The 27,360-nt window shown below is 39.3% G+C and overlaps 4 protein-coding genes and 1 long non-coding RNA gene across 7 annotated transcripts; 3 read left to right on the top strand and 2 right to left on the bottom strand.

Moving 5' to 3' along the window:
- Window positions 1-2,704: 2,704 nt before the first annotated feature.
- LOC135344490 (uncharacterized) lies at window positions 2,705-4,783 on the bottom strand. Of its 2 annotated transcripts, XM_064541700.1 has the most exons (6): window positions 4,647-4,783; window positions 4,067-4,548; window positions 3,650-4,012; window positions 3,437-3,593; window positions 3,284-3,384; window positions 2,705-3,184 (listed from the first exon to the last, which is right to left on the bottom strand). In XM_064541700.1, the coding sequence occupies exons 1-6, from the start codon at window positions 4,741-4,743 to the stop codon at window positions 2,870-2,872; spliced, it is 1,515 nt and encodes a 504-aa protein (XP_064397770.1). In that variant the 5' UTR covers window positions 4,744-4,783; the 3' UTR covers window positions 2,705-2,869. The 2 variants fall into 2 exon arrangements, with proteins under 2 accessions (XP_064397770.1, XP_064397771.1); XM_064541701.1 differs by lacking the exon at window positions 3,284-3,384 and having other exon boundaries at window positions 3,056-3,184; window positions 3,502-3,593.
- A 426-nt stretch (window positions 4,784-5,209) lies between these two features.
- LOC135344491 (uncharacterized) lies at window positions 5,210-7,925 on the top strand. The gene is made up of 3 exons (XR_010397458.1): window positions 5,210-5,347; window positions 5,417-5,742; window positions 5,863-7,925. It is a non-coding gene; the product is annotated as an uncharacterized LOC135344491 (long non-coding RNA).
- Window positions 7,926-9,418: 1,493 nt separating this feature from the next.
- LOC135343883 (uncharacterized) lies at window positions 9,419-19,782 on the top strand. The gene is made up of 14 exons (XM_064540916.1): window positions 9,419-9,716; window positions 9,776-9,881; window positions 15,969-16,012; window positions 16,068-16,148; window positions 16,429-16,587; window positions 16,768-16,893; window positions 16,956-17,087; window positions 17,379-17,507; window positions 17,647-17,775; window positions 17,838-17,963; window positions 18,033-18,866; window positions 18,920-19,093; window positions 19,247-19,333; window positions 19,532-19,782. The coding sequence occupies exons 1-14, from the start codon at window positions 9,461-9,463 to the stop codon at window positions 19,594-19,596; spliced, it is 2,448 nt and encodes an 815-aa protein (XP_064396986.1). The 5' UTR covers window positions 9,419-9,460; the 3' UTR covers window positions 19,597-19,782.
- Window positions 10,507-12,585, bottom strand: LOC135343886 (uncharacterized). The gene is made up of 6 exons (XM_064540919.1): window positions 12,449-12,585; window positions 11,869-12,350; window positions 11,452-11,814; window positions 11,239-11,395; window positions 11,086-11,186; window positions 10,507-10,986 (listed from the first exon to the last, which is right to left on the bottom strand). Exons 1-6 carry the CDS (start codon window positions 12,543-12,545, stop codon window positions 10,672-10,674), a joined length of 1,515 nt encoding a protein of 504 aa, XP_064396989.1. The 5' UTR covers window positions 12,546-12,585; the 3' UTR covers window positions 10,507-10,671.
- Window positions 19,783-23,187: 3,405 nt separating the features above from the next.
- On the top strand, window positions 23,188-27,356 carry LOC135343884 (multiple epidermal growth factor-like domains protein 10). 2 transcript variants are annotated; one of them, XM_064540917.1, is made up of 13 exons: window positions 23,188-23,472; window positions 23,554-23,706; window positions 23,751-23,828; window positions 24,082-24,240; window positions 24,402-24,527; window positions 24,576-24,707; window positions 24,994-25,122; window positions 25,265-25,393; window positions 25,456-25,581; window positions 25,643-26,476; window positions 26,530-26,697; window positions 26,845-26,931; window positions 27,146-27,356. In XM_064540917.1, exons 1-13 carry the CDS (start codon window positions 23,217-23,219, stop codon window positions 27,208-27,210), a joined length of 2,442 nt encoding a protein of 813 aa, XP_064396987.1. In that variant the 5' UTR covers window positions 23,188-23,216; the 3' UTR covers window positions 27,211-27,356. The 2 variants fall into 2 exon arrangements, with proteins under 2 accessions (XP_064396987.1, XP_064396988.1); XM_064540918.1 differs by lacking the exon at window positions 24,576-24,707.
- Window positions 27,357-27,360: the final 4 nt, after the last annotated feature.

Genomic DNA, 27,360 nt, shown 5'->3' with positions numbered 1-27,360 from the left:
TTGCAGCATAGGTAGCCTTCACAGAACAATATCTTGATTTAAATAGTGGCAGATTTTGATGTTAAAGCTTCTTTGTCGAGCAAAAGCTAAGAAGCTTGTGACTAGGTCTGCTTACCTGGATGTTCTAGCACTGCGTTTACAGCATGAGTAGCCTCCACACAACAAGTTAGTACTTTTGATAGTGGCAGCTTTCGGTGTCAAAGCTCCTTTGTCTAATAAAAGCGAGCAAAATGTAGCTTGAACAGAACTTGCACATGCGTTACTTATAACTGAAGTGATCCTGTACCAAGAACGATGGAACAGGGTCACTAAAGTAGAAAGCTATATATACCAGGAACAATGGAACAGGGTCACTAAAGTAGAAGCTTGAATTATAGCTCCTGCTGCTGACTGGGATCCTACTCCATGCAGAACCTGGAGCCATACTTCTCTGAGACTCCAGGCTTCTTTACTGTGATCCTAATCCACAGTGCATATATCTAGTACCACTACCTGTTCTCAAATGTTTCAGCATGCCTCCAGTCTGGTTTAGTTTTATTGCTCCTGAGTTGCTGTGCAAGTCATACATGATAACAACATCACTATATTCACTATATGCACTGCATTATATTTCTGCTTTCTTTTTAATCATGTCACCAGCCAAGGGTTTGCACTTTAGTGCTCTAGTTGTTATAGTTTTTCACGCTATTTGTTGTAGCTCACATAAGCTCACGTGAAGTTTGGCAAACAATATTACTGTAAAATGCAAAAAACCACTTGTCAATGTAACAGTTTACAGCTAAACCACAACTTGGCCAAATCTCTATCTACAAGTACTCAGTTTGGGCTGTAGGAGTAGCTTGATTACGAAATAAACTGCCTGTTCGTCTAGCTATTGTTGACTGAGAAACAGCCTGCTGCTGAACCAGTCTCCAATTCTCTGCCACAATGACATAGTACGCCACTTAACTCCTCTTGATAAGGATTAGTTTTTTCATGGTTACCCAACCAGTAGTTTATGCTGAATACTGTACTAGGTATAGCTAGAGATCTATATATCCACATAAAGATCTGAATCCAACATTTTAACTTTGTCCCTTGTTCTATAGTATTGTGGTTTACTGGTGACTGTTACACTTATCTCAAGTGGTTTTTTGCAATTTACTATTTGCTCCAAACTTCCAAGTGAGCTGCAAAGGGCAGTAGTTGTTCTAGAGTATTCTTACACTAAGCAATTCTGGACTATTCTGTGTATTGTTCTGGTTTGTTCTAGAACTGTTTTGTTTTGTATTTAAAACAGTTCAGTTTTGTGTGTAAGGTGTGTTATTCGTGCGTGTTCTTTATTGTTCAAGACAGCTATTACCTTACTTACAGAATCAGTTTTCTTGGGTCATTTCATATATTCTGTTTCTTAATTTTTCATCTTTGAGTATATATATAGAGAGCATGTGCCTGCGTGGTTGAAGGTCTGATCACGAATATTTTACCCACGACCTTGCCTATACCTTTACCTGCAGTGGCAAGCTCCAACCAGGAAAATATTACCCACGAATATTTTGTCCCCCGAAAAAATAATACCCGCTACCGTATAGCGGGTAATTTTCGTGGGACAAAAAATTAAACAAAACGGTGGTTTTCGTGAGTAAAAATGTCATTGCCTGCACTGCATTCATACGTTTCGGTAAGCCACGCCTACGTTAAAATTTCGTGGAGGTCAGCTTGCCCACGAAAAAAAAAAAAAACCCACGCGAAAATCATCCGCTATACGGTATACGGATGTGGGTTTGATGAAATAGTTTTGGTCTATCGTGATGCAATATTGCTTCCAAGTTTGTGTGTGAACACGGTTTAGCAATACACAATGTGCCAGGTGATGGACTAATGGTAACTGCATGCATGTATTTCCTTCAACTTCAATGTCTCAGGCATGACGTCAACGGCAGTACGGTTACCCTATAAGAGAAATGGTGACAGCTAACAGTAACCAGCCATGTTGTAGTATAGCTACAATGCTGACTAGATGAGGAGGATGCACACATTAATTACCTTTCTTGCAGACCCAAAAGAGTGGCGACTCTTACGGCAATATTTGCGCAGGTTCACTGAAAAAACAAATGGTTCATAATAACCCAGAAAAATGGGTTAAAACATGTGCAATTCAGATGACCCACTCGCTGGGTTACAACAACATTTAAAAACATAGGTCGGATGTACCTACAGCTTGATGGGTTATTCCAACACATTCACAAAAGGTATAAATACCCAGATATATATTGGTTGTAGCAACCAGCCACATAGGTTATTTTGAGCATATTCGTAATGGGTTGTATCAACCTCTCATAGGTAAAAATACCCAGCTATAATATAGGTTGTAGCAACCAGCCACATAACGTATTTTAAGCATATTGGTAATGGTTTGTATCAACTCCCATGGGTAAAAATACTCAGTTATACATAGGTTGTAATAATCAGACACATAGGGTATATTTGGTATTGGTTGTATAAAGAAACCTCCCATAGGTAAAAATACCCAGCTATAGGCTGTAGCAACCAGCCACACAGGTTCCTTTGAGCATATTGGTAATGGTTGTAGCAACTTCAAATAGGTAACAATACCCAGCTATATAATAAGTTGAAGTAACTAGCAACCTCCCATAATAATATTATGTGCCATAGGCTCTATAGCACAACCGTTATTTTGAGTAGTAGCTAGTCATAGCAGTCATCACCCGGCCATAATTATAACAGTACACATGAATGGGTATACTAACTATATTTGCACAAAAACAATAAACTGATAACGTACTTATACACATAGCTAATAATTATTATAGCTAGCTGGTCTATAGTGAATAGTTATAACGTACTTACATAGTGAAATGGTTGATTGTTATCGTTTAACTTGGCTTTTGATATCTGAGACCACAGACAGGTATGTAGCAGGCCGTTTAAGTGAATCAGGATATGCAAGAATATAGTCTTGTAGGAAATAAAATATTCCAGCAGCTTTTTTCGGGTACTCCAAGTTAAACACATAGTAGGCTGAAAACGTATAGAACAGAGCACTTGGGATCGATGGAGCTTCACACAAAACAATTCTCTCAACAACGACAAAGTATTGTGTTATTTCTGCGCCACAAAGAGCAATAATTCTTGGGGAGTTTCTAACGGGCTCTCTTTGAATGGCATCTGTAAGAGATGTATCCTACATGGGAAAAACAAAACAATAGGTCAGTAGGGAATACACACCACACATACACGCATGCAAGGTTAAAGTGCATACAAAATGAGAAAAAAATCTTACCATTGAAAATTCTTGATAAAGATAGATAAGGGCATCATCTAGCATTTTAGCCACTAAAACTCCTAAAAAGCTCAATGGGCCAAGATCTGCATGCCTTTCAACTGTAAAAAGAATGCGTTAAGTACCTATACTCTCGTTACTGTAATCCTTTACCAGTGTCATCAAGGGTTTCAAATATAGTTGAGAGTCCTTTTTTCCCCTTATTCTTCCTAGCATACCTCATGATTGCTGGAACAAATAACTTCCAGTTATTAATGAAGGTTTGCTTGACATCATGACACCCCGTCACTAGCCCCATTTCCTGTTCCAGCTATAATTAGGTAAGAAAAAAACTTACTAATTTTACTTGTTAATTTTAACACTTACAGCAGCTGGCCGTTTTAGTGCTGCATGGCATTCTTTCAGTACCTCTTGCACAGACACTGCTTCAGCCTCGATAAATGTTCTTCTTTTTGAGTAGGTAGACTTCATCAAGGGAAGAATGATAGTGTCTCTGGGATTAGCCTTTTCCATTTCTATTGACAACGCTTTCATATGTTCACCAAAGCTTCCAATGTCTTCTATTGGTCTAGTCACTCCAATTGGGTACCTCCGGAGAAGCTGGCCTCGTTTTAAAGGCATTTTTTGTTTCTTCTGTTTAGGACAAGAAGAATCTTCTCTGTCTCTCTTTTTTCGAGCACATTTGATCACATTTCTTACACGCTCAACCATTTTGTCCTCCCAGGTTTGCTAAAGAAAAATAATTATATACCACCTGAAATTGAAAACCAAGTATTAACTTACATATCCACTCCCCTGGTCATCCTTCATGAAGCCGTATTGTAAAATAAGTCTTCGAGCTAAGGAAGAACACTGCGCCCGAGTTGGGGAAGAGTAACAGGTGAAGAGAATGTTGACAAGGGTGCGTACTATCTCGTTTCTCGCAGAAATATCTAGCATTTCATCCGTTATGCAATCCTGGATTTCAGGACGCCAAGAAGTTGGTATAGTCAATATTTCTCTGTCGCGTGCTCTAGGCATGGTGCTAGCTTCCGACGGGGGCGACTCAGAACTTGACCAGATAGAGGAACTTGAGCCGATCGAGATATCATCATCACCACGTTCAGGATTGAGAGGATTGAGAGAAGAAGGTGAGGGTAGAGCAGGTAAGGTGAAACAATCGTTTTGAATCCTTAGAATCTTTTTCACAATTCCAATTGGAGGCACCATCTCCTTGATGTCAGATTCTTTTATGCATTTAAACGCTTCTCCATCAACAAAGTTTTCTGTCGAAAAGAGTAAAATAATGATGGCTTACAAAATACAGGCGAACACATGCAAACAATTCTTGCAATTATGCTAGCTGTAGCAAAAAATATATTACCTTCAAACACTTCACAAAACTTGTCAGGAACACCCTTGTCTTTCAGCATCTGGGAAACTTCATCCACCTTCATCGCTTCCACGGACATTGAACTCATGTTCTCATCAAAAGGATGTCCTAGTACTTGCTTTCCTTTTAACAGTATAAATAATTATAGCTAGATAGATCTATATAGGGTTAGGGTTTGAGAGAAGAAGCAAAAAGTACTAACTTTAAACAGAAGTTGGACTTTAGCACATGTTTGTGAAGAGCTCACATGCACTCTGGATCACCTGAACCAGAATCACATGATATGAATTTAACCCTAACCCTAGGTTATACTAACCCTACCCTAGGTTACCCTAACCCTTAACCATAGGTTACCTAACCCAGAGGAGGTTTAATTAACCCTCCTAAATTAGCACATGATTTTTCAATGTCAAGTTTGAGGCAAAAACACTGTCCTTTGTGTTCATTCGAACCACCAACTATTGCTCTGCTACTAAGCCATCTACGATTGGTTCATTCTAATGATCCTAGGTTTCTCGTTACCTGTGGAATCAATGGCTGCACCGTAACTTCAAAAAGTTTTTCTGCCCTATACTCCCATGTTTACAGGCGTCATCCAGAGTTTTGTATCAGACGTAAGACCCCCCAACTCCTTCCACAAACAGAGCCTGAGATCAGTGGTGATGATCACAGTGGAATGACTCCTCTTCCAGGTGTGTACAGTGTAGATATGTTGTGGCTGCGAAGCTATTACACCTAACAGTATGATTGTTCGTCTGCAGAGTTTGTTTCTAGTGACATTAATCGGCTTACTGGAACAGACACAAAAATTCGATGCCGTTCTAGTGCCCTACTAATTCTCAAGCTAAAGGAAACACGAAATGTGTCTCAAGTAGCAGTCAATGATATGATTGACAGCAGCATAACCCAATATGATGAAACCGTATCAATGATACTTGCTGGCATTCGTTCTCAACTGGCAGATAAGGGATTAAACCCTAATGACTTTGATTTCGACACTCCTCTTAATGGTATAGGTCATCCCTTCACTGGACTTGAAACAAAATATAAGCAGGACAAGTATTTCAAAGAACAGCTTAACTTTATTGTAAGTGTTAATTATACATAATACCCTTGTAATAATTATGTATGTATATCTGCACTCATTATGTGCAATCAGTAATTGACTGCTAATACTATATAAGTGCATCACTCAAACTACATGCAGGAACCAGTGGAAGTGCAAGTTGGGACGCCAAAGTATGTCAGACAATTCACAGGGGAAAAGTCTCGCTTTGTCTCTAGGTATAGTTCATATCATTACGTTCCCCTTTTACCAACTCTCAAGAGCCTTCTAGAAGACCCTACCGTTATAGAGCAAATAGATGATTTTCCGTTACGAGTTCGTAATGATGGTATATTTGAAGATTTTTGTGATGGAAATTTGTTCAAGAGTCATCCTTTATTCTCAAGTGATCCATATGCCTTACAAATTATTGCATATTTTGACGAATTGGAAATTTGTAATCCCTTGGGATCGCATATCAAGAAGCATAAAGTGGGTATTTTTTTCTTTTCATTGGGAAACATTCATCCTAAATTTCGGTCGTCACTGAGAGCTATGAATTTGGTGATTGTTTGTTCAAAGCCTGTTTTAGAAGAGCATGGGCTAGATGTTATCATGGAACCATTTATTCGTGATTTGAATGTGTTAGCAACTACTGGCATTAGTGTACTTGTAAATGGGACTGAGCGTGTATTTAAGGGTGCTTTGCTTACGTTTTTGGCTGACAATCTTGCAAGTAATGAACTAGGTGGATTCAAGCTTTCTTTTTCCTTCTCGTTTCGTTTCTGTCGAACTTGTTTGCTAAAAAATGATGAGATGTCACAGTATGTTACATGTGTTGGCTTGGTAGATCGAAGTCTTGCACTTCACGAAGAGCAGTGCAAGCAATTAGTAGGGCCAACAAGGAGTCATTATTCAAAAACATATGGTATAAACCGCAGATCAGCATTACTAAATGTCACTCATTTCTCTATGTTCGGTGGTGGATTGCCGCATGACATCATGCATGACATTCTTGAAGGTATTGCACCAATGGAAATCAAGCTTTTGCTGAAACACTGTATATCTGAAAAGTTATTAACTCTTGACCAGTACAACAAAAGACTAGTTGATTTTAACTACGGTTATTCTGATTGCGATAAACCAATACCTATTACGAGTAGTCACTTTCAAACTGACAGATCACTGCGTAGCTCTTCATCTCAAATGTTATTGTTGCTATATATCTTACCTTTCCTTATTGGTGATAAGATACCTGAGGGGGATGGTTATTGGAAGTGTTTTTTACTTTTGCGAAAGATCGTGGACATCGTGCTTTGTCCGTGTGCATCAGAAAACACAGCATCCAGTCTGAGGATTCTGATTGAAGAGCACCATACAGCATTCATCACCTTGTACACAGGACGCTTCATTCCAAAAATGCACTTCCTTCTGCATTACCCTGCCCAAATCCTACAAATTGGTCCAATGGTCAGAAGCTGGACTATTCGCCATGAAGCAAAGCTATATTTTTTCAAAAAAGCGACTATTACATCTAGCTTCAAAAACATTACACTATCATTAGCCAATCATCACCAAAGATTAATGTGTTACGAAATGTCTACATCTAGACTTATTTGTTCTTCTTTCGAATGTGGTCCTGCAAAATCGCCGACTTTGTTTAAAAATGAAAGATCAGACATTCAAGATCACATAATTAGGGAAGTGCCTAATATTACTATGGATACAGTGCTGCATCGTCCTAATTGGGTTCGTCAAGATAGAGTTCAATACAAAAGCAACAATGCTTACATTATTGTAGGAACTGATGGCCTTGATCCCTGTTTTGCTTACATCGACGAATTGATAGTAGTTGGTGGTGATCTGCTTTTTTTTCTTGTCAGGTTGTGTGATATGCTGTACTTCGATGATCATTATCATGCTTATGTCATTAAAATAACATCCCAGCAATCCATCTATACCAAATTATTGGATAGAAATGTGTATCACAGTCACATACTCTCGGATGGACTTCGCTATATCACATTGAAACACTTTTTTATGTCATAATTTCATAATTATCAGAACATTTATGGTTGTTTTGACACAGTGCTGGAGGATTTACTGCATGAGTAAAGGAATTGACCACACCAGTAGTTTTAACCAATTATATATTTATTACCTACCACAAATGGTTATTTTGACACAATTATAGAGTTTTTACTGCATGAGGAGAAGTGATTTGACCATTGTGGAAGTTTTAACCCTTTACATTTTTATTACCAATCACAAATGGTTGTTTTAACATGGTGCTGGAAGTTTTTACTGTACGAGTAAGGTACTTTTGACAACTACAGTAGTTTTAATCTATTACAGTTGAAAAAACTCCAAAATGTTACTTTGCTATTCGCTGGTTTTTTTAACCCTTTGGTTGAAAGGTACATTTACCCATTAAGGTTAAACTAACCCAGTTGTTTTTTCAGTGTTGAGTGATCACATTGACAAATTTCGTTTGAAAATTAATGCGTTCACTGTATAGTGCTGGTGAGACTTGGTGTGTGGACATGTACATACTAGATCTAGTGCTGTCACTGCTGTGTACATGTACTTTAAATATATTATTACGTTGTCTTTGTAAGTTAACATCAGCCTGAGAATGCAATATCATTGTGTGGGTTTAGACAAGCTAACTGTGCCAACACACTACTTGTAAGCACCCCCACCACACCCACCTTTATTGGCCAGTTATAGATGTGGTCAATTAGGGCATGTAGGGCCAATTGTCCTGTAATAACTAGATGGAAACCATTTGCTGCATATAGAAACCATACCACCAAGCATTCCTCAGGTATAATTATAGCCCTAAGGGTTTTGTTTGAGTGGAGGCAAGAATTGGTGGAGAGTGCATCTCTCTGGTTTCCAGATCACTTCGGCCACAGTGCAGTATAATAATTATCATAGATCAGTATAAGTTTTATGTATTAATCGACAAAAGTCTTGAGAATCAGCTCAGTCCCATATACCCTCCCAATTCAAACTCCCCATCAAGAACATGTTAAACAAGCTCACAATGACATGGTCCTAACTAATTATAAAGCACGTAATCGTTGCCAGGTTGTGCCAGGTGCTAAAAGTTTTAAAAGCTATAATTAGATCTGTACCTCGGTCAGGTACCTACCAGAAGTCATTCCTGGAAAACTACTTATCTACTATATATGCTGGGCACAGCCCTGTTTCTGAAGCCAAATCACATATACCTACTGTCTGACAAGTCTAAGCTATTATAACTGCATGCATGGAGCAGAGCTGCATGTATTATCATTAAATATACAGTATAGGTTCAGGCTGCCAGGTGCCAACAGTCTAAAGGCTATCTACAGGCCCAACCCTGTTTCTGCAGCCAAACCATAATTAATGGATCTACAGTGTACGGCGCAAGCAGTGCTGAACATGGTTGCAGCGCGCATGCGCCACAAATACCAAATACTACCGTATAGCGCGAAATTTTCGAGGCACTTATATTTCGTGGATTGGCCTCTAAAAACCATTTCGTTGCACAATGTTCGCGGAATAGCTGCTTACCGGAAGCCACGCCTTTAAATCTTTGCATGATAGCAGGTAATTCTAATTAAAGAACACTTTTTGTGGACTTAATTTTCGTGTAGAATTCTAACCCACGAAATCCGCGAAAATTAAGCCCCTCGAAAATTTCGCGCTATACGGTATATAAAGACCATGTCTCAGGCAAGCTCTCAGGCAAGCTTTCAACACATATCCAGCCATGAAGTTATTCACTCTGTCTCTCCTGTGCACTGTCTTTGCTCTCTCCACGGCCAAGCCGAGGATTGGCAAGCTGAGAGGCCACTTTGACGACATGGGCTACTTTCATAAGTCAGAAATGGGACTACTCCAGGCATCCTCCGTGGCTAGTGTGCAACAGCTTGAACCCGGCAGAGAAATCTGCCAGTCTGCCACATACAGCCATATAGACCTCACAACATATGTCCATATTTGTGAGAGTGGATTCGATTCTCAAGGTAAGCCAGTCGTTTAGGTGTAATTATATAGATGTATAGTATAATGATATATATCACAGGAAGGAAACAGTACTGTTTCGTTACTGATGGACTTTGTTGCATACCTCCTTCTGACAGTATTCCGCCGACTCCTGTTAAAGGGTATCAACTCAAATTCAGTGACCACACTGAAAAAACAAATGGTTCATAATAACCCAGAAAAATGGGTTAAAACATGTGCAATTCAGATGACCCACTCGCTGGGTTACAACAACATTTAAAAACATAGGTCGGATGTACCTACAGCTTGATGGGTTATTCCAACACATTCACAAAAGGTATAAATACCCAGATATATATTGGTTGTAGCAACCAGCCACATAGGTTATTTTGAGCATATTCGTAATGGGTTGTATCAACCTCTCATAGGTAAAAATACCCAGCTATAATATAGGTTGTAGCAACCAGCCACATAACGTATTTTAAGCATATTGGTAATGGTTTGTATCAACTCCCATGGGTAAAAATACTCAGTTATACATAGGTTGTAATAATCAGACACATAGGGTATATTTGGTATTGGTTGTATAAAGAAACCTCCCATAGGTAAAAATACCCAGCTATAGGCTGTAGCAACCAGCCACACAGGTTCCTTTGAGCATATTGGTAATGGTTGTAGCAACTTCAAATAGGTAACAATACCCAGCTATATAATAAGTTGAAGTAACTAGCAACCTCCCATAATAATATTATGTGCCATAGGCTCTATAGCACAACCGTTATTTTGAGTAGTAGCTAGTCATAGCAGTCATCACCCGGCCATAATTATAACAGTACACATGAATGGGTATACTAACTATATTTGCACAAAAACAATAAACTGATAACGTACTTATACACATAGCTAATAATTATTATAGCTAGCTGGTCTATAGTGAATAGTTATAACGTACTTACATAGTGAAATGGTTGATTGTTATCGTTTAACTTGGCTTTTGATATCTGAGACCACAGACAGGTATGTAGCAGGCCGTTTAAGTGAATCAGGATATGCAAGAATATAGTCTTGTAGGAAATAAAATATTCCAGCAGCTTTTTTCGGGTACTCCAAGTTAAACACATAGTAGGCTGAAAACGTATAGAACAGAGCACTTGGGATCGATGGAGCTTCACACAAAACAATTCTCTCAACAACGACAAAGTATTGTGTTATTTCTGCGCCACAAAGAGCAATAATTCTTGGGGAGTTTCTAACGGGCTCTCTTTGAATGGCATCTGTAAGAGATGTATCCTACATGGGAAAAACAAAACAATAGGTCAGTAGGGAATACACACCACACATACACGCATGCAAGGTTAAAGTGCATACAAAATGAGAAAAAAATCTTACCATTGAAAATTCTTGATAAAGATAGATAAGGGCATCATCTAGCATTTTAGCCACTAAAACTCCTAAAAAGCTCAATGGGCCAAGATCTGCATGCCTTTCAACTGTAAAAAGAATGCGTTAAGTACCTATACTCTCGTTACTGTAATCCTTTACCAGTGTCATCAAGGGTTTCAAATATAGTTGAGAGTCCTTTTTTCCCCTTATTCTTCCTAGCATACCTCATGATTGCTGGAACAAATAACTTCCAGTTATTAATGAAGGTTTGCTTGACATCATGACACCCCGTCACTAGCCCCATTTCCTGTTCCAGCTATAATTAGGTAAGAAAAAAACTTACTAATTTTACTTGTTAATTTTAACACTTACAGCAGCTGGCCGTTTTAGTGCTGCATGGCATTCTTTCAGTACCTCTTGCACAGACACTGCTTCAGCCTCGATAAATGTTCTTCTTTTTGAGTAGGTAGACTTCATCAAGGGAAGAATGATAGTGTCTCTGGGATTAGCCTTTTCCATTTCTATTGACAACGCTTTCATATGTTCACCAAAGCTTCCAATGTCTTCTATTGGTCTAGTCACTCCAATTGGGTACCTCCGGAGAAGCTGGCCTCGTTTTAAAGGCATTTTTTGTTTCTTCTGTTTAGGACAAGAAGAATCTTCTCTGTCTCTCTTTTTTCGAGCACATTTGATCACATTTCTTACACGCTCAACCATTTTGTCCTCCCAGGTTTGCTAAAGAAAAATAATTATATACCACCTGAAATTGAAAACCAAGTATTAACTTACATATCCACTCCCCTGGTCATCCTTCATGAAGCCGTATTGTAAAATAAGTCTTCGAGCTAAGGAAGAACACTGCGCCCGAGTTGGGGAAGAGTAACAGGTGAAGAGAATGTTGACAAGGGTGCGTACTATCTCGTTTCTCGCAGAAATATCTAGCATTTCATCCGTTATGCAATCCTGGATTTCAGGACGCCAAGAAGTTGGTATAGTCAATATTTCTCTGTCGCGTGCTCTAGGCATGGTGCTAGCTTCCGACGGGGGCGACTCAGAACTTGACCAGATAGAGGAACTTGAGCCGATCGAGATATCATCATCACCACGTTCAGGATTGAGAGGATTGAGAGAAGAAGGTGAGGGTAGAGCAGGTAAGGTGAAACAATCGTTTTGAATCCTTAGAATCTTTTTCACAATTCCAATTGGAGGCACCATCTCCTTGATGTCAGATTCTTTTATGCATTTAAACGCTTCTCCATCAACAAAGTTTTCTGTCGAAAAGAGTAAAATAATGATGGCTTACAAAATACAGGCGAACACATGCAAACAATTCTTGCAATTATGCTAGCTGTAGCAAAAAATATATTACCTTCAAACACTTCACAAAACTTGTCAGGAACACCCTTGTCTTTCAGCATCTGGGAAACTTCATCCACCTTCATCGCTTCCACGGACATTGAACTCATGTTCTCATCAAAAGGATGTCCTAGTACTTGCTTTCCTTTTAACAGTATAAATAATTATAGCTAGATAGATCTATATAGGGTTAGGGTTTGAGAGAAGAAGCAAAAAGTACTAACTTTAAACAGAAGTTGGACTTTAGCACATGTTTGTGAAGAGCTCACATGCACTCTGGATCACCTGAACCAGAATCACATGATATGAATTTAACCCTAACCCTAGGTTATACTAACCCTACCCTAGGTTACCCTAACCCTTAACCATAGGTTACCTAACCCAGAGGAGGTTTAATTAACCCTCCTAAATTAGCACATGATTTTTCAATGTCAAGTTTGAGGCAAAAACACTGTCCTTTGTGTTCATTCGAACCACCAACTATTGCTCTGCTACTAAGCCATCTACGATTGGTTCATTCTAATGATCCTAGGTTTCTCGTTACCTGTGGAATCAATGGCTGCACCGTAACTTCAAAAAGTTTTTCTGCCCTATACTCCCATGTTTACAGGCGTCATCCAGAGTTTTGTATCAGACGTAAGACCCCCCAACTCCTTCCACAAACAGAGCCTGAGATCAGTGGTGATGATCACAGTGGAATGACTCCTCTTCCAGGTGTGTACAGTGTAGATATGTTGTGGCTGCGAAGCTATTACACCTAACAGTATGATTGTTCGTCTGCAGAGTTTGTTTCTAGTGACATTAATCGGCTTACTGGAACAGACACAAAAATTCGATGCCGTTCTAGTGCCCTACTAATTCTCAAGCTAAAGGAAACACGAAATGTGTCTCAAGTAGCAGTCAATGATATGATTGACAGCAGCATAACCCAATATGATGAAACCGTATCAATGATACTTGCTGGCATTCGTTCTCAACTGGCAGATAAGGGATTAAACCCTAATGACTTTGATTTCGACACTCCTCTTAATGGTATAGGTCATCCCTTCACTGGACTTGAAACAAAATATAAGCAGGACAAGTATTTCAAAGAACAGCTTAACTTTATTGTAAGTGTTAATTATACATAATACCCTTGTAATAATTATGTATGTATATCTGCACTCATTATGTGCAATCAGTAATTGACTGCTAATACTATATAAGTGCATCACTCAAACTACATGCAGGAACCAGTGGAAGTGCAAGTTGGGACGCCAAAGTATGTCAGACAATTCACAGGGGAAAAGTCTCGCTTTGTCTCTAGGTATAGTTCATATCATTACGTTCCCCTTTTACCAACTCTCAAGAGCCTTCTAGAAGACCCTACCGTTATAGAGCAAATAGATGATTTTCCGTTACGAGTTCGTAATGATGGTATATTTGAAGATTTTTGTGATGGAAATTTGTTCAAGAGTCATCCTTTATTCTCAAGTGATCCATATGCCTTACAAATTATTGCATATTTTGACGAATTGGAAATTTGTAATCCCTTGGGATCGCATATCAAGAAGCATAAAGTGGGTATTTTTTTCTTTTCATTGGGAAACATTCATCCTAAATTTCGGTCGTCACTGAGAGCTATGAATTTGGTGATTGTTTGTTCAAAGCCTGTTTTAGAAGAGCATGGGCTAGATGTTATCATGGAACCATTTATTCGTGATTTGAATGTGTTAGCAACTACTGGCATTAGTGTACTTGTAAATGGGACTGAGCGTGTATTTAAGGGTGCTTTGCTTACGTTTTTGGCTGACAATCTTGCAAGTAATGAACTAGGTGGATTCAAGCTTTCTTTTTCCTTCTCGTTTCGTTTCTGTCGAACTTGTTTGCTAAAAAATGATGAGATGTCACAGTATGTTACATGTGTTGGCTTGGTAGATCGAAGTCTTGCACTTCACGAAGAGCAGTGCAAGCAATTAGTAGGGCCAACAAGGAGTCATTATTCAAAAACATATGGTATAAACCGCAGATCAGCATTACTAAATGTCACTCATTTCTCTATGTTCGGTGGTGGATTGCCGCATGACATCATGCATGACATTCTTGAAGGTATTGCACCAATGGAAATCAAGCTTTTGCTGAAACACTGTATATCTGAAAAGTTATTAACTCTTGACCAGTACAACAAAAGACTAGTTGATTTTAACTACGGTTATTCTGATTGCGATAAACCAATACCTATTACGAGTAGTCACTTTCAAACTGACAGATCACTGCGTAGCTCTTCATCTCAAATGTTATTGTTGCTATATATCTTACCTTTCCTTATTGGTGATAAGATACCTGAGGGGGATGGTTATTGGAAGTGTTTTTTACTTTTGCGAAAGATCGTGGACATCGTGCTTTGTCCGTGTGCATCAGAAAACACAGCATCCAGTCTGAGGATTCTGATTGAAGAGCACCATACAGCATTCATCACCTTGTACACAGGACGCTTCATTCCAAAAATGCACTTCCTTCTGCATTACCCTGCCCAAATCCTACAAATTGGTCCAATGGTCAGAAGCTGGACTATTCGCCATGAAGCAAAGCTATATTTTTTCAAAAAAGCGACTATTACATCTAGCTTCAAAAACATTACACTATCATTAGCCAATCATCACCAAAGATTAATGTGTTACGAAATGTCTACATCTAGACTTATTTGTTCTTCTTTCGAATGTGGTCCTGCAAAATCGCCGACTTTGTTTAAAAATGAAAGATCAGACATTCAAGATCACATAATTAGGGAAGTGCCTAATATTACTATGGATACAGTGCTGCATCGTCCTAATTGGGTTCGTCAAGATAGAGTTCAATACAAAAGCAACAATGCTTACATTATTGTAGGAACTGATGGCCTTGATCCCTGTTTTGCTTACATCGACGAATTGATAGTAGTTGGTGGTGATCTGCTTTTTTTTCTTGTCAGGTTGTGTGATATGCTGTACTTCGATGATCATTATCATGCTTATGTCATTAAAATAACATCCCAGCAATCCATCTATACCAAATTATTGGATAGAAATGTGTATCACAGTCACATACTCTCGGATGGACTTCGCTATATCACATTGAAACACTTTTTTATGTCATAATTTCATAATTATCAGAACATTTATGGTTGTTTTGACACAGTGCTGGAGGATTTACTGCATGAGTAAAGGAATTGACCACACCAGTAGTTTTAACCAATTATATATTTATTACCTACCACAAATGGTTATTTTGACACAATTATAGAGTTTTTACTGCATGAGGAGAAGTGATTTGACCATTGTGGAAGTTTTAACCCTTTACATTTTTATTACCAATCACAAATGGTTGTTTTAACATGGTGCTGGAAGTTTTTACTGTACGAGTAAGGTACTTTTGACAACTACAGTAGTTTTAATCTATTACAGTTGAAAAAACTCCAAAATGTTACTTTGCTATTCGCTGGTTTTTTTAACCCTTTGGTTGAAAGGTACATTTACCCATTAAGGTTAAACTAACCCAGTTGTTTTTTCAGTGCAGTTCTCAACAAGTGTTAATTTCTACTCATCTGGTGGATCGAGAGGTGACATTTATTTGCAATCAAACCTTAGTGCATTTTGTGATCTTATCTTTCTCAGGAGTGTGTTATGATATTGAAAACGAGGATATTAAAAGTTGCAGTGGATTTGGGTGCAGACCAGGAGAATGTGTTGAATCAAGTAAGCAAAGACCATCTTATAATAGTCTGTCTTTATAATTATATACTGCATGACATTTTACCATTATATGCACAAGTTGCATGCATGTGTATACATCTACCATGAAAAACATCACTAAGTCTTCTATATGTATGAGTTCTGGCATTGATACGCGTTAGTAAGTATATTATATGTGGTCATGCATGCATGCATGCAAGGAAGGCTCATTGAATCAAGAATATGCTTCCTCCATGTCCTTGACAATGTGTCTGACGCCGACAATTCCCATGCATGCTTGCAGGATGCATTCAGAATACTCTGACTGGGAATATGGATAGTTGTAGTAACGATGCTTGTATTTGCAAAGAGGGCTTTGCCCCTCCCGACTGCTGCAACTGTGATCTGACGGGAGTTAGTGGACGACCTCATTACTTGGACCCAGTCACAAATAAGTGCACACGTGAGTCTATATGCATGCATGGTATGATTGGTCCAATTATTAACCCCACAAAGCTGTTAATGAAAGGCTTGCATGCACGTACGTCTTTTCTTAATAGGATTGTAGTGCATGTGGTTTGTGCATACATATCATGCATGCACTTACTTACATGCATGTGTACATGCACATGCAATCATGCAGCCTACTGCCGGGAAAATTGCCCACAGCCCGACCTAGACGGGTGTGATCAGTGTACAGTTGGATACAAGCCTAGAGACTGCTGCCAATGTGAAGATGGTTACTTTGACAAGCAGGGAATATGTAGTAGTGAGTGCTATAATTATTTGACCAAACGTATAAATCACCGCAGCTCGATTTGTTAACTTTAGAACCCGTCTGTGAGGACAATGTGGAACTTTGTACTGGTGGAGTGTGTACCTGTGATGCGGGATATTTGCCTCAAGACTGCTGCGATTGTGCTCCAGGATATTACAAGGATAAAACAGATAATACATGCAAACGTAATGAGGATTTTATTGCTTGCATATATTATAATTATAGTTATTTATCATCATAATTATTGCCACAGCCTTAGCATAATTATTCTTAGCCCTATTATAGTGTGACCCCCTCCCCCCAGGGAAGCGTGCACAAATCGATCCCTACAAGTCTTTATTTTCAGTCACGCAATAACGTCCAGGCCAATACACTGTACTTGTAGTGGTTCGTGCATGCATGTCGGACCTCCTTTGCCCACGCATGCATGAATGGTGGTACAGTTCATGTTATAATTATGACGACATTATATGTAGTACCGTGTGTGGACAATGTGGACGAGTGTGTCAATGGAGAGTGTACGTGTAAACCTGGATACTTGTCTCCCGACTGCTGCAAATGTGATAAAAACTATTACAAGGATCCTGTAGATAAGAAGTGCAAACGTAAGACATAAGTAACATGTATAATATTGGGGGGCATTGATATACTGATGTAAATATTCAGCACACATACAATTATGTGTAGGGGTGATGCTAAATTCTTCAACCATGTAATTTATGCAATGGCTGTCTCTCACTGCAGTGCCAGAGTGTCAGCCTAATCTGAAAGCTCCGTGTGTTGGTGGAGCGTGCACCTGTAAAGATGGCTATTTACCTCAGGACTGCTGCGAGTGTGCTCCCGACTACTACAAAGACGGTGATGAATGCAAATGTAAGCCGTAAATTAAACTTTTATTATGTGCTTGTTTTACTGAGTGACTCGTATTTTTGCAGTACCAGCTTGTGATAATATTAAACGCTGTTTTGGTGGCGTGTGCACCTGTGAAGAGAATTATTTACCACCTGATTGCTGTGACTGTGAGAAGGACTTGTACAAAGGTCCTGATGGAACTTGTCGGGGTAGGCAGTATACATCATTGATTCATTTTAATTAGTGAGTGATGCATTATAATTTTATAATTTTCACAGAACCCTGTGTGGACAATATTGTGTCCTGTACCAGAGGGGTGTGCACATGTAATGTAGGATTCAGTGGAGACGATTGTTGCACGGAGAGTTGCACCCCTGCCCAAGACGTCTATCTTTTGATCGATGCCACTGCTAGTTACATTACTCCAAATTTCTGTCGAACCCAATACAGCACCCAGTTGATGATATCAGCATTGAATCCGGGGAGTAGCCTTACTACAGGAACTCGCCTAGGTGTAGTGATGTACCCCACTATTAGGGGAGACGACGGAAGATTTATGGATTTAAGAGATGAGCCCCGAGAAGCTATTGACCTTTTGAACGTTGGTATAGGTTGTACCGAAGCAGTCGGAAAGTTCAACAACTTAATTGATGGTTTTATGAACGTTGATAGGGCCACCCCAGTGAGTCCTTACGTAAAGTATACGAAAAGTATGCTGACGTATCCTGCAACAGCATTTGAATTACTCAATACGAAAATAAACAAGGCAATTCTTAATGGGGAAGAAAGATATCGTCGAAGAGTGGTTATTGTGATTACAGATGGAGTTAACGATGAATCTACAGATACTGATGACCAAAGGGCAAAGAATCCCAAACTAGAGGAGCAGATTAAAAAACTCAGGGAAATCAGTAACAATCCCAGCATCAACATCATAGCTGCCGGGCGTGATGGATATGGAAGCGACATTCAGGGAAGAAATCAATTCATGAAGGATTTGGAAACGATTGCTGGAGACAAAAATAATGTCGTCGTTGACAGCAATCCCTTAGAATTGTCTCGTAAACTCATACAGAAAATGATCGATCTCAACACAATTTGCAAAAGTGATGGTAAGCTAGTGCATGTTGAAGTTACAATTCCAATATAATTATTCCTGTTATAGGTGAGAAAATATTGAAAAGTCTTCAAGACACTAACAATGTCAATTCATTCTGCTATTGCTTGCTTGCTCGAAATCCTATGAATGGAGACGATTTCCCTGTATGTCGACGATACTGCACTGACAGAACAACTCAACAGTGCCGGGCTCCCCCCCAGTGCCTTGGAGGACCAGCTGGTGAGCTTGAATGCTATATACACTCGAAATTATGCATTTTGCTTTATCGACATGCATGCTTGATAGTATTCTGTCTGCTATCATTAAGGCTATAAGTATAGCGATTGAATAAACATGCATGTGTGTACTGGGATTTCTCCATTCATTATATAGGGATCAACAATCCATGGTACGTTGGTTCCAAGAACTACGGTGATTCAGTCACTTCAGTAGTCAGACAGACAAAAATGGACACTAAGAGTAAGTACAAATGTGTAGCTCTATATATATAATCTCGTCCGTCGGATTATAAACTTGATTATCACCAGGCATTGGGATATTGTAAGCGTATATGTGCATTAGTATATAGGCCGTGATTTTGTAATCAGTTCACGCATGCAATGAGAGTAACAATGATACAGCTATAATTATAGCTATATTTTTCATGCATAAATTCAGATGAGCTTGAGAAGGAAATTCTCGCTGCTGTTGAAGAGATACTCAAGGAGAGGATGAGCAACTAAGCCAGAGGGCATAAACTACATGACTTAAAATATTGGACTATAATTTTAATTAGAGATCTATAGCTATAACATAATATAGGGACTTGTATTATAGGCCTTGACAAACTATTTTGCCTATTATTCTTTTTGACTATTTCGCAAAAAGTCAGCCTATTATTCCAGTTTGGTGTACACCTTCGAATCAAAGTATGCAATGAGTTGATTATTCTGTGTATCAAACTATCAACACTTTATCTCTGGCAGCTTGCATGCAAACCTGTGTACAACAGTTATTATTAGCTTAAAATGCTAATAATGTATTTCTGAGCAAACTGCATGACAATGATTATTACAATTATAATTATATCTCTGCTCCCAACACACACAAGACACCGACCATGACATGCAACATCGATTGTGAATGTATAATTATATAGTCTCGAGCTCTATAATCATACGGTGCCCAATTTTTTAGTCAGTTAACTCTTCTTTGTCTTTCACATATTATATAACTGTCAACTGCACAATGAAAATACTGTTAGTAAAATTATACGTATTGAACTATAGACTATACGTGCCTGATTGTATTATGAAAGTACAAAACCAAGTACTACAACACAGGCAGTGACACCTAAACCTGTAGCACCAACAAAATAAATATCCTATATAAAAAAAATTATCAGCAACCACAACATGTTACCATACACTATGCGGCACATGCATGCATCTATATTTACGATCTATATACTGTACTATGATGTAACATCTGTGTTCTAGTTAGTTATCTTCAAAAATAAATAATATTCCTTGAGTTATCTAATACCTGTGTAAGTCTTATGTTAATAATTATTGTTGGATTCTTCTTGCAACCATACAGACTACTATTGTTGAGATTGACTGCCAATAAACATTTTCTTCCATATAGTAAATTCACAATAAGGGAATAGTACCAGCAAACTATACAAAGACAGCAACTCAAAAACCAACAACTAAAAGGTAATGGATGGACAACTATTTATAAGAGTCAGGTCCCAGGGGGGTGATCGAGAATATGATCCAGAAACAAGGATGCATGATCAATGTGAGAATAAACAACCACAAAGAAAAACTGTGAATTACACAATAGCGTAAATGTATGGGTATGACACATGATAAATAGTACATCAGGATAAAACAGGATAGAACAGGATAGAACAGGATAAATCATGAACAATCACGCCAGTACACATGCCAACAATTATTATGAATCAGAGTTCTTTAATTATTCAAGTCCATCTACAATAATTATTACAACTGGCGATGAGGATTGTGCATTAACAAATTCTACGATGGCAACTGCTCACCTATAGGAAAACTCTCAACTCATTCAACATAACGGACGAACCTATCACCTCCTACCTGGAATATGTCCAACTTTTATTCGCTGCAAATTCAGTCGGTGATGGCAAACAAGTGCCCACTTTTCCCAGCATCATTGGTCCTGCGAGCCCAAGAGAGCTATACCATTGTGGAGCGCTACCACTTTCACAAAAGAGATCAACAACTCAAAGGAGAGACTGCGTCAGTACGATGCAGCTCTTCGCAAACTCGCAACACACTGTCAATTCACTAACTACCTCGAGGAAGCCCTTTGCGATCGGTTTGTCTGCGGCCTACGGGACGGAGCTGTTCAACGACGATTGCTCTCAGAGAAGGAACTCTCACTCGCAAAAGCTATGGACCTTGCCGTTTCAATGGAGGCATGCAATTGAGAAAAATGCTCGCTCCGTCAAAGGTCATGATTCATCAATTAAGAAGATCAAGGAACAGTATCGACCTCGCTCACACTAGACCTCACAGCAATCCTGCTATAGATGTGGGAAGACCAACCATCCAGCTAACGACTGCAAATTCAAGGATACCATCTATCACACTTGTGGGAAGAAGGGCCACATTGCCCCAGTCTGTAGATCTATATGCCTGCAACAAATATACGCAACAACGCCACCAACGAAATAATTTGGTGCAACAAGATTCCTTTGACTCGGAATCTGAGGAATACTTTATGTTTAAACTGAGTGCTCCTGCATGCTACTTCAACTATCGAAGTCACTGTGGAGGTGGAAGGAAAACTGCTGACGATGGAGTTAGACACTGACGCAGCTGTTTCTATTGTTTGATGCCACAAGAAGGAGGATCTTCCCAGATGTCCAGCTCCGCATCAAGCATTATTTTGAAGACCTACACTGAACAAAAAATAAAGGTCACAACGTGCATGTCAAATATGGCACACAATCAGCCCTGGCCTCTTGTTCTCGTCATTGTAAATGGAAATGGACCAAGCCTATTTGGACCGGAAACTGGCTTAAATACATCCAACACTCTACATGTCAATCACAATGCTCACCCCAAATTCTATAAGCCTTATAGACCAATGAGATTTGCCACATTGTTGGACAAGAGCTCAACCACCTCGAGGAACAAGGCGCTCGTAAGAAAGTCGAATGGGTTGCCCCAATTGTCACAATACCAAAGAAGGAAGGCCAATCGAATATGTGGCTCACCACTTACAGTGGACCAGTTACGTGCTTTATAATTAGTTAAGACCATTGAGAGCTTGTTTTAACATGCATGCTCTTGACGAGAAGTTATCTGCAATAACCGTGTTTGAACTGGGAGGAGGGTGTGGGACTGAGCTGGATCTACAAGTCTTTTGTCGCTTACAGTATAGCTATAGAATGTTTTTGTTGCTGACTACTATATACTGCACTCATCTCCTGGGATTGCACATGCATACATATACTGATTAGGCCCTAATAAATCATGCTGGAAATGTTAATATTAATTGGCATATTTTGGTAAAGATCATTACATTAAGTTTTATATAATGATGTTCTCATGGTGTCTACCCGGCAGGAATCAGGAGTCACACCTGAAACTACTTATCTACATTATAAGCTTACTGGGTCCACCTGTTTCTGAAGCCAAAGCACATCTCTAAATGTCTAAAAAGCTATAGCTGCATTTTATTACACTATAGAACACTATAGCATTTATAGTCAGTAGTATAGGCCTTGGCACATTACATGTATGCTTTTTATTTTGCCTATTATTCTTTTTGAGTATTCTCAAAAAGTCAGCCTATTATTCCTGCATCCATTAAAGACATCAATTTATTTGTAGTTGTATTGATAGCACTACCTGAGGTAGCCTCGATGTCTCTAGCTAGTCTAGTATTTTTCAATTCGGCCCGATGCAGAAGCGATATGGGGCCCCCGGCCTTAAAAAGCTAGCGATTTGGGATGTTAGGGGGGCCCTCAGTATTGCACTAGCTGTATAGGCCCCCCATAGTGATACTAGGGTGATTATGCCTCGGTGCATGCGCATGAATTCAGAAATGATTCATGGTTCAGCACTGAGAATTCAGATTCCTATAGAGGGACAATATACTCTCTACATTATAATAAGAAGAGACTTCTTGATCCTTCTTTGGCTCAAGCTCAAGCGGCTCATCATTGCTGTGTGTACTCGAGGAAGTTGTGGTAAACCATAATTAGATATCTGGCACTGTTGCATTGCGCATGTGCCAAAATATTATTTTGCTATATATAAAAACTATATAGATCTACGTCTCACACAAGCTTATTTCAACACGTTCAGCTATGAAGTTATTCACTCTGTCTCTCCTGTACACTGTCTTTTCTCTCTCCACGGCCAAGCGGAGGATTGGCAAGCTGAGAGGCCACTTTGACGACATGGGCTATTTTCATAAGTCAGAAATGGGACTACTCCAGGCATCCTCCATGGCTAGTGTGCAACAGTCTGAACCCGGCAGAGAAATCTGCCAGTCTGCCACATACAGCCATATAGGCCTCACAACATACGTCCATATTTGTGAGAGTGGATTCGATTCTCAAGGTAAATGATTGTTAATACTTGCAATTATGTGTCAATAACTATATATAATTATATATACTCCCATGCATGCACTAATTATAGGAAAGAAACAGTACTGTTTCGTTAGTGATGGACTTTGTTGCATACCTCCTTCTTTTGTGAGTATTCCGCCGACTCCTGTTAAAGGGTACATACTCAAACTCAGTGACCAGTTCTCAACAAGTGTTAATTTCTACTCAGCTAGTGGATCGAGAGGTGACATTTATTTGCAATCAAACCTTAGTGAATGTGTTTCTCAGGAGTGTGTTATGATATTGAAAACGAGGACGTTAAAAGCTGCAGTGGGTGCAGACCAGGAGAATGTGATGGACAAATAAGTAAGCAAAGACTATTATAATTATAGTCTGTCTTATAATTATACTGCATGACATTTTACACAAGTTATGTCTACATCTATATACCACGAAAAACATCACTAAGCCTTGGGTTCTGGCATTGATTCTCGTTAGTAAGTATAATTATGTGGTCATGCATACAAGGAATTAGGCTCATTGAATCAAGAACATGCTTCTTTCATGTCCTTGACAGTGTGTCAATATGCACTGACACCGGCGATTCCCATGCTTACAGGATGCATTCAGAACACTCTGACTGGGAATATGGATAGTTGTAATAACGTTTCCTGTGTTTGCAAAGAGGGCTTTGCCCCTCCCGACTGCTGCAGCTGTGATCTGACGGGAGTTAGTGGACGACCTCATTACTTGGACCCAGTCACAAATGAGTGCACAAGTGAGTCCATGCATGCATCATGCATGCATGGTATCCAATTATTAACCCCACAAACTTGTTACACTGAATAATGAAAGGTTGCATGTATGTATGTTTTTTTATAGACTAAGTGTGGTTTGTGCACATTTACGTATATCATGCACATGCATGGAATCATGCAGTTTTCTGCCGGGAAAATTGCCCACAGCCAGCACTTGACGGGTGTGATCAGTGTACAGTTGGATACAAGCCTAGAGACTGCTGCCAATGTGAAGATGGTTACTTTGACAAGCAGGGAATATGTAGTAGTGAGTGCTATAAATCACCGTAGCTTGATTTGTTCATACTAATGTTAGAATCCCGCTGCGAGAAAAATGTAGAACTTTGTACTAATGGAGTTTGTACTTGCGATGCGGGATATATACCTCAAGACTGCTGCGATTGTGCTCCAGGATATTACAAGGATAAAATAGATGATACATGCAAACGTAATGAGGATTTTATTGCTTCCATATCATTATAATTATGCCACAGCCTTAGCATAATAATTATTATTCTTAGCCCTTTAACCCTATTTTAGTGTGACCCCCTCCCTCCAGAGAACCGTGCACGAATCCCTATATTTATTTTTAATCACGCGATAACATCCTGGCCAATACACTGTACTTGTAGTGATTCGTGTATGCATGTCAGACCTCCTCTGCCCACCTATATATGCATGAATGGTGGTACAGTTCATGTAAATTTAATTTCATGACGACATTATATGTATAGTACCATGTGTGGACAATGTGGACAAGTGTGTCAATGGAGAGTGTTCGTGTAAATCTGGATACTTGTCTCCTGACTGCTGCGAATGTGCTCCAGGCTATTACAAGGATCCTGTAGATAAGAAGTGCAAACGTAAGACATAAGTAACATGATAACATTGGGGGGTATTGATATACCGATATAAATATTCAGCACACATACAATTATGTGTAGAGGTGATGCTAAATTCTTCAACCATGCATGTAATGTATGCAATGGCTGTCTCTCACTGCAGTGCCAGAGTGTCAGCGTAATCTGAAAGCTCCGTGCGTTGATGGAGCGTGCACCTGTATAGATGGCTATTTACCTCAGGACTGCTGCGAGTGTGCTCCCGACTATTACAAAGACGGTGATGAATGCAAATGTAAGCCGTAAATTAAACTTTTATTATGTGCTTGTTTTACTGAGTGACTCGTATTTTTGCAGTACCAGCTTGTGATAATATTAAACGCTGTTTTGGTGGTGTGTGCACCTGTGAAGAGAATTATTTACCACCTGATTGCTGTGACTGTGAGAAGGGCTTGTACGAGAGTCCTGACGGAACTTGCCTGGGTAGGCGGTACACCTCTGATTCGTTTTAATTATAGTGAGTGATGCATTATAATTTTCACAGAACCCTGTGTGGAAAATACTGTGTCCTGTACCAGAGGGGTGTGCACGTGTAATGTAGGATTCAGTGGAGACGATTGTTGCACGGAGAGTTGCACCCCTGCCCAAGACGTCTATCTTTTGATCGATGCCACTGCTAGTTACATTACTCCAAATTTCTGTCGAACCCAATACAGCACCCAGTTGATGATATCAGCATTGAATCCAGGGAGTAGCCTTACTACAGGAACTCGCCTAGGTGTAGTGATGTACCCCACTATTAGGGGAGATGACGGAAGATTTATGGATTTAAGAGATGAGCCCCGAGAAGCTATTGACCTTTTGAACGTTGGTATGGGTTGTACCGAAGCAGTCGGAAAGTTCAACAACTTAATTGATGGTTTTATGAACGTTGATAGGGCCACCCCAGTGAGTCCGTACGTAAAGTACACAAAAAGTTTGCTGACGTACCCTGCAACAGCATTTGAATTACTCAATACGAAATTAAACAAGGCAATTCTTAATGGGGAAAAAAAAGATCGTCGAAGAGTGGTTATTGTGATTACAGATGGAGCTAACGATGAATCTACAGATACTGATGCCCAAAGGGCAAATAATCCCAAACTAGAGGAGCAGATTAAAAAACTCAGGGAAATCAGTAACAATCCCAGCATCAACATCATAGCTGCCGGGCGTGATGGATATGGAAGCGACATTCAGGGAAGAAATCAATTCATGAAGGATTTGGAAACGATTGCTGGAGACAAAAATAATGTCGTCGTTGACAGCAATCCCTTAGAATTGTCTCGTAAACTCATACAGAAAATGATCGATCTCAACACAATTTGCAAAAGTGATTGTAAGTTAGTGCATGTTGAAGTTACAATTCCAATATAATTATTCCTGTTATAGGTGAGAAAATATTGGAAAGTCTTCAAGACACTAACAATGTCAATTCATTCTGCTATTGCGTGCTTGCTCGAAATTATGGAGACAATTTCCCTGTATGTCGACGATACTGCACTGACAAAACAACTCAACAGTGCCGGGCCCCCCCTCAGTGCCCTGGAGGACCAGCTGGTGAGCTTGAATGTTATATACACTCGCAATTATGCATTTTGCTTTATCGACCTGCTTGATAGTATTCAGTCTGCTATCATTAAGGCTATAAGTATAGCGATTGAATAAACATGCATGTGTGTACTGGGATTTCTCCATTCATTATAGGGATCAACAATCCATGGTACGTTGGTTCCAAGAACTACGGTGATTCAGTTACTTCAGTAGTCAGACACACAAAAATAGACACAAAGAGTAAGTACAAATTTGTAGCTCTATATATATATACTCGTCAGTCGGATTACGAACTTGTTTATCACCAGGCATTGGGATATTGTAAGCGTATATGTGCATTAGTATTATTATATATAGGCCGTGATTTTGTAATCAGTTAACGCATGCAATGAGAGTAACAATGATACAGCTATAATTATAATAATTATAGCTATATTTTCCTGCATAAATTCAGATGAGCTTGAGGAAGAGATTCTCGCTGCTCTTGAAGAGATACTCAAGGAGAGGATGAGCAACTAAGCCAGAGGGCACAAACTACATTACATATAATGACTTGAAATATTGGACTATAATTTAGAGATCTATAGCATAATAATTATAGCTATTGTCAGTTGTATTTAACCAAAGCATGCATGAGTTGATTATTCAGTGTATCAAACTATCAACACT

Source organism: Halichondria panicea, chromosome 11 (assembly GCF_963675165.1).
Source record: "Halichondria panicea chromosome 11, odHalPani1.1, whole genome shotgun sequence".
Taxonomy (NCBI): domain Eukaryota; kingdom Metazoa; phylum Porifera; class Demospongiae; order Suberitida; family Halichondriidae; genus Halichondria; species Halichondria panicea.
The sequence above is the reverse complement of the archived record's forward strand: the minus strand, read 5'-3'. Positions and strand labels throughout refer to the sequence as shown.

Coding starts and splice junctions, on each gene's coding strand:
- LOC135344490 (XM_064541700.1), bottom strand. CDS start 4,743: ATGAGTTCAATGTCCGTGGAAGCGATGAAGGTGGATGAAGTTTCCCAG. Junction 4,549..4,646: donor GTTTTGTGAAGTGTTTGAAG/GTAATATATTTT, acceptor TCTTTTCGACAG/AAAACTTTGTTGATGGAGAA. Junction 4,013..4,066: donor ATGACCAGGGGAGTGGATAT/GTAAGTTAATAC, acceptor ATTTTTCTTTAG/CAAACCTGGGAGGACAAAAT.
- LOC135343883 (XM_064540916.1), top strand. CDS start 9,461: ATGAAGTTATTCACTCTGTCTCTCCTGTGCACTGTCTTTGCTCTCTCC. Junction 9,717..9,775: donor GAGTGGATTCGATTCTCAAG/GTAAGCCAGTCG, acceptor TATATATCACAG/GAAGGAAACAGTACTGTTTC. Junction 16,149..16,428: donor AGGAGAATGTGTTGAATCAA/GTAAGCAAAGAC, acceptor GCATGCTTGCAG/GATGCATTCAGAATACTCTG.
- LOC135343886 (XM_064540919.1), bottom strand. CDS start 12,545: ATGAGTTCAATGTCCGTGGAAGCGATGAAGGTGGATGAAGTTTCCCAG. Junction 11,396..11,451: donor CACTAAAACGGCCAGCTGCT/GTAAGTGTTAAA, acceptor ACCTAATTATAG/CTGGAACAGGAAATGGGGCT. Junction 11,187..11,238: donor TGAAACCCTTGATGACACTG/GTAAAGGATTAC, acceptor TTCTTTTTACAG/TTGAAAGGCATGCAGATCTT.
- LOC135343884 (XM_064540917.1), top strand. CDS start 23,217: ATGAAGTTATTCACTCTGTCTCTCCTGTACACTGTCTTTTCTCTCTCC. Junction 23,473..23,553: donor GAGTGGATTCGATTCTCAAG/GTAAATGATTGT, acceptor CACTAATTATAG/GAAAGAAACAGTACTGTTTC. Junction 24,708..24,993: donor AATAGATGATACATGCAAAC/GTAATGAGGATT, acceptor TTATATGTATAG/TACCATGTGTGGACAATGTG.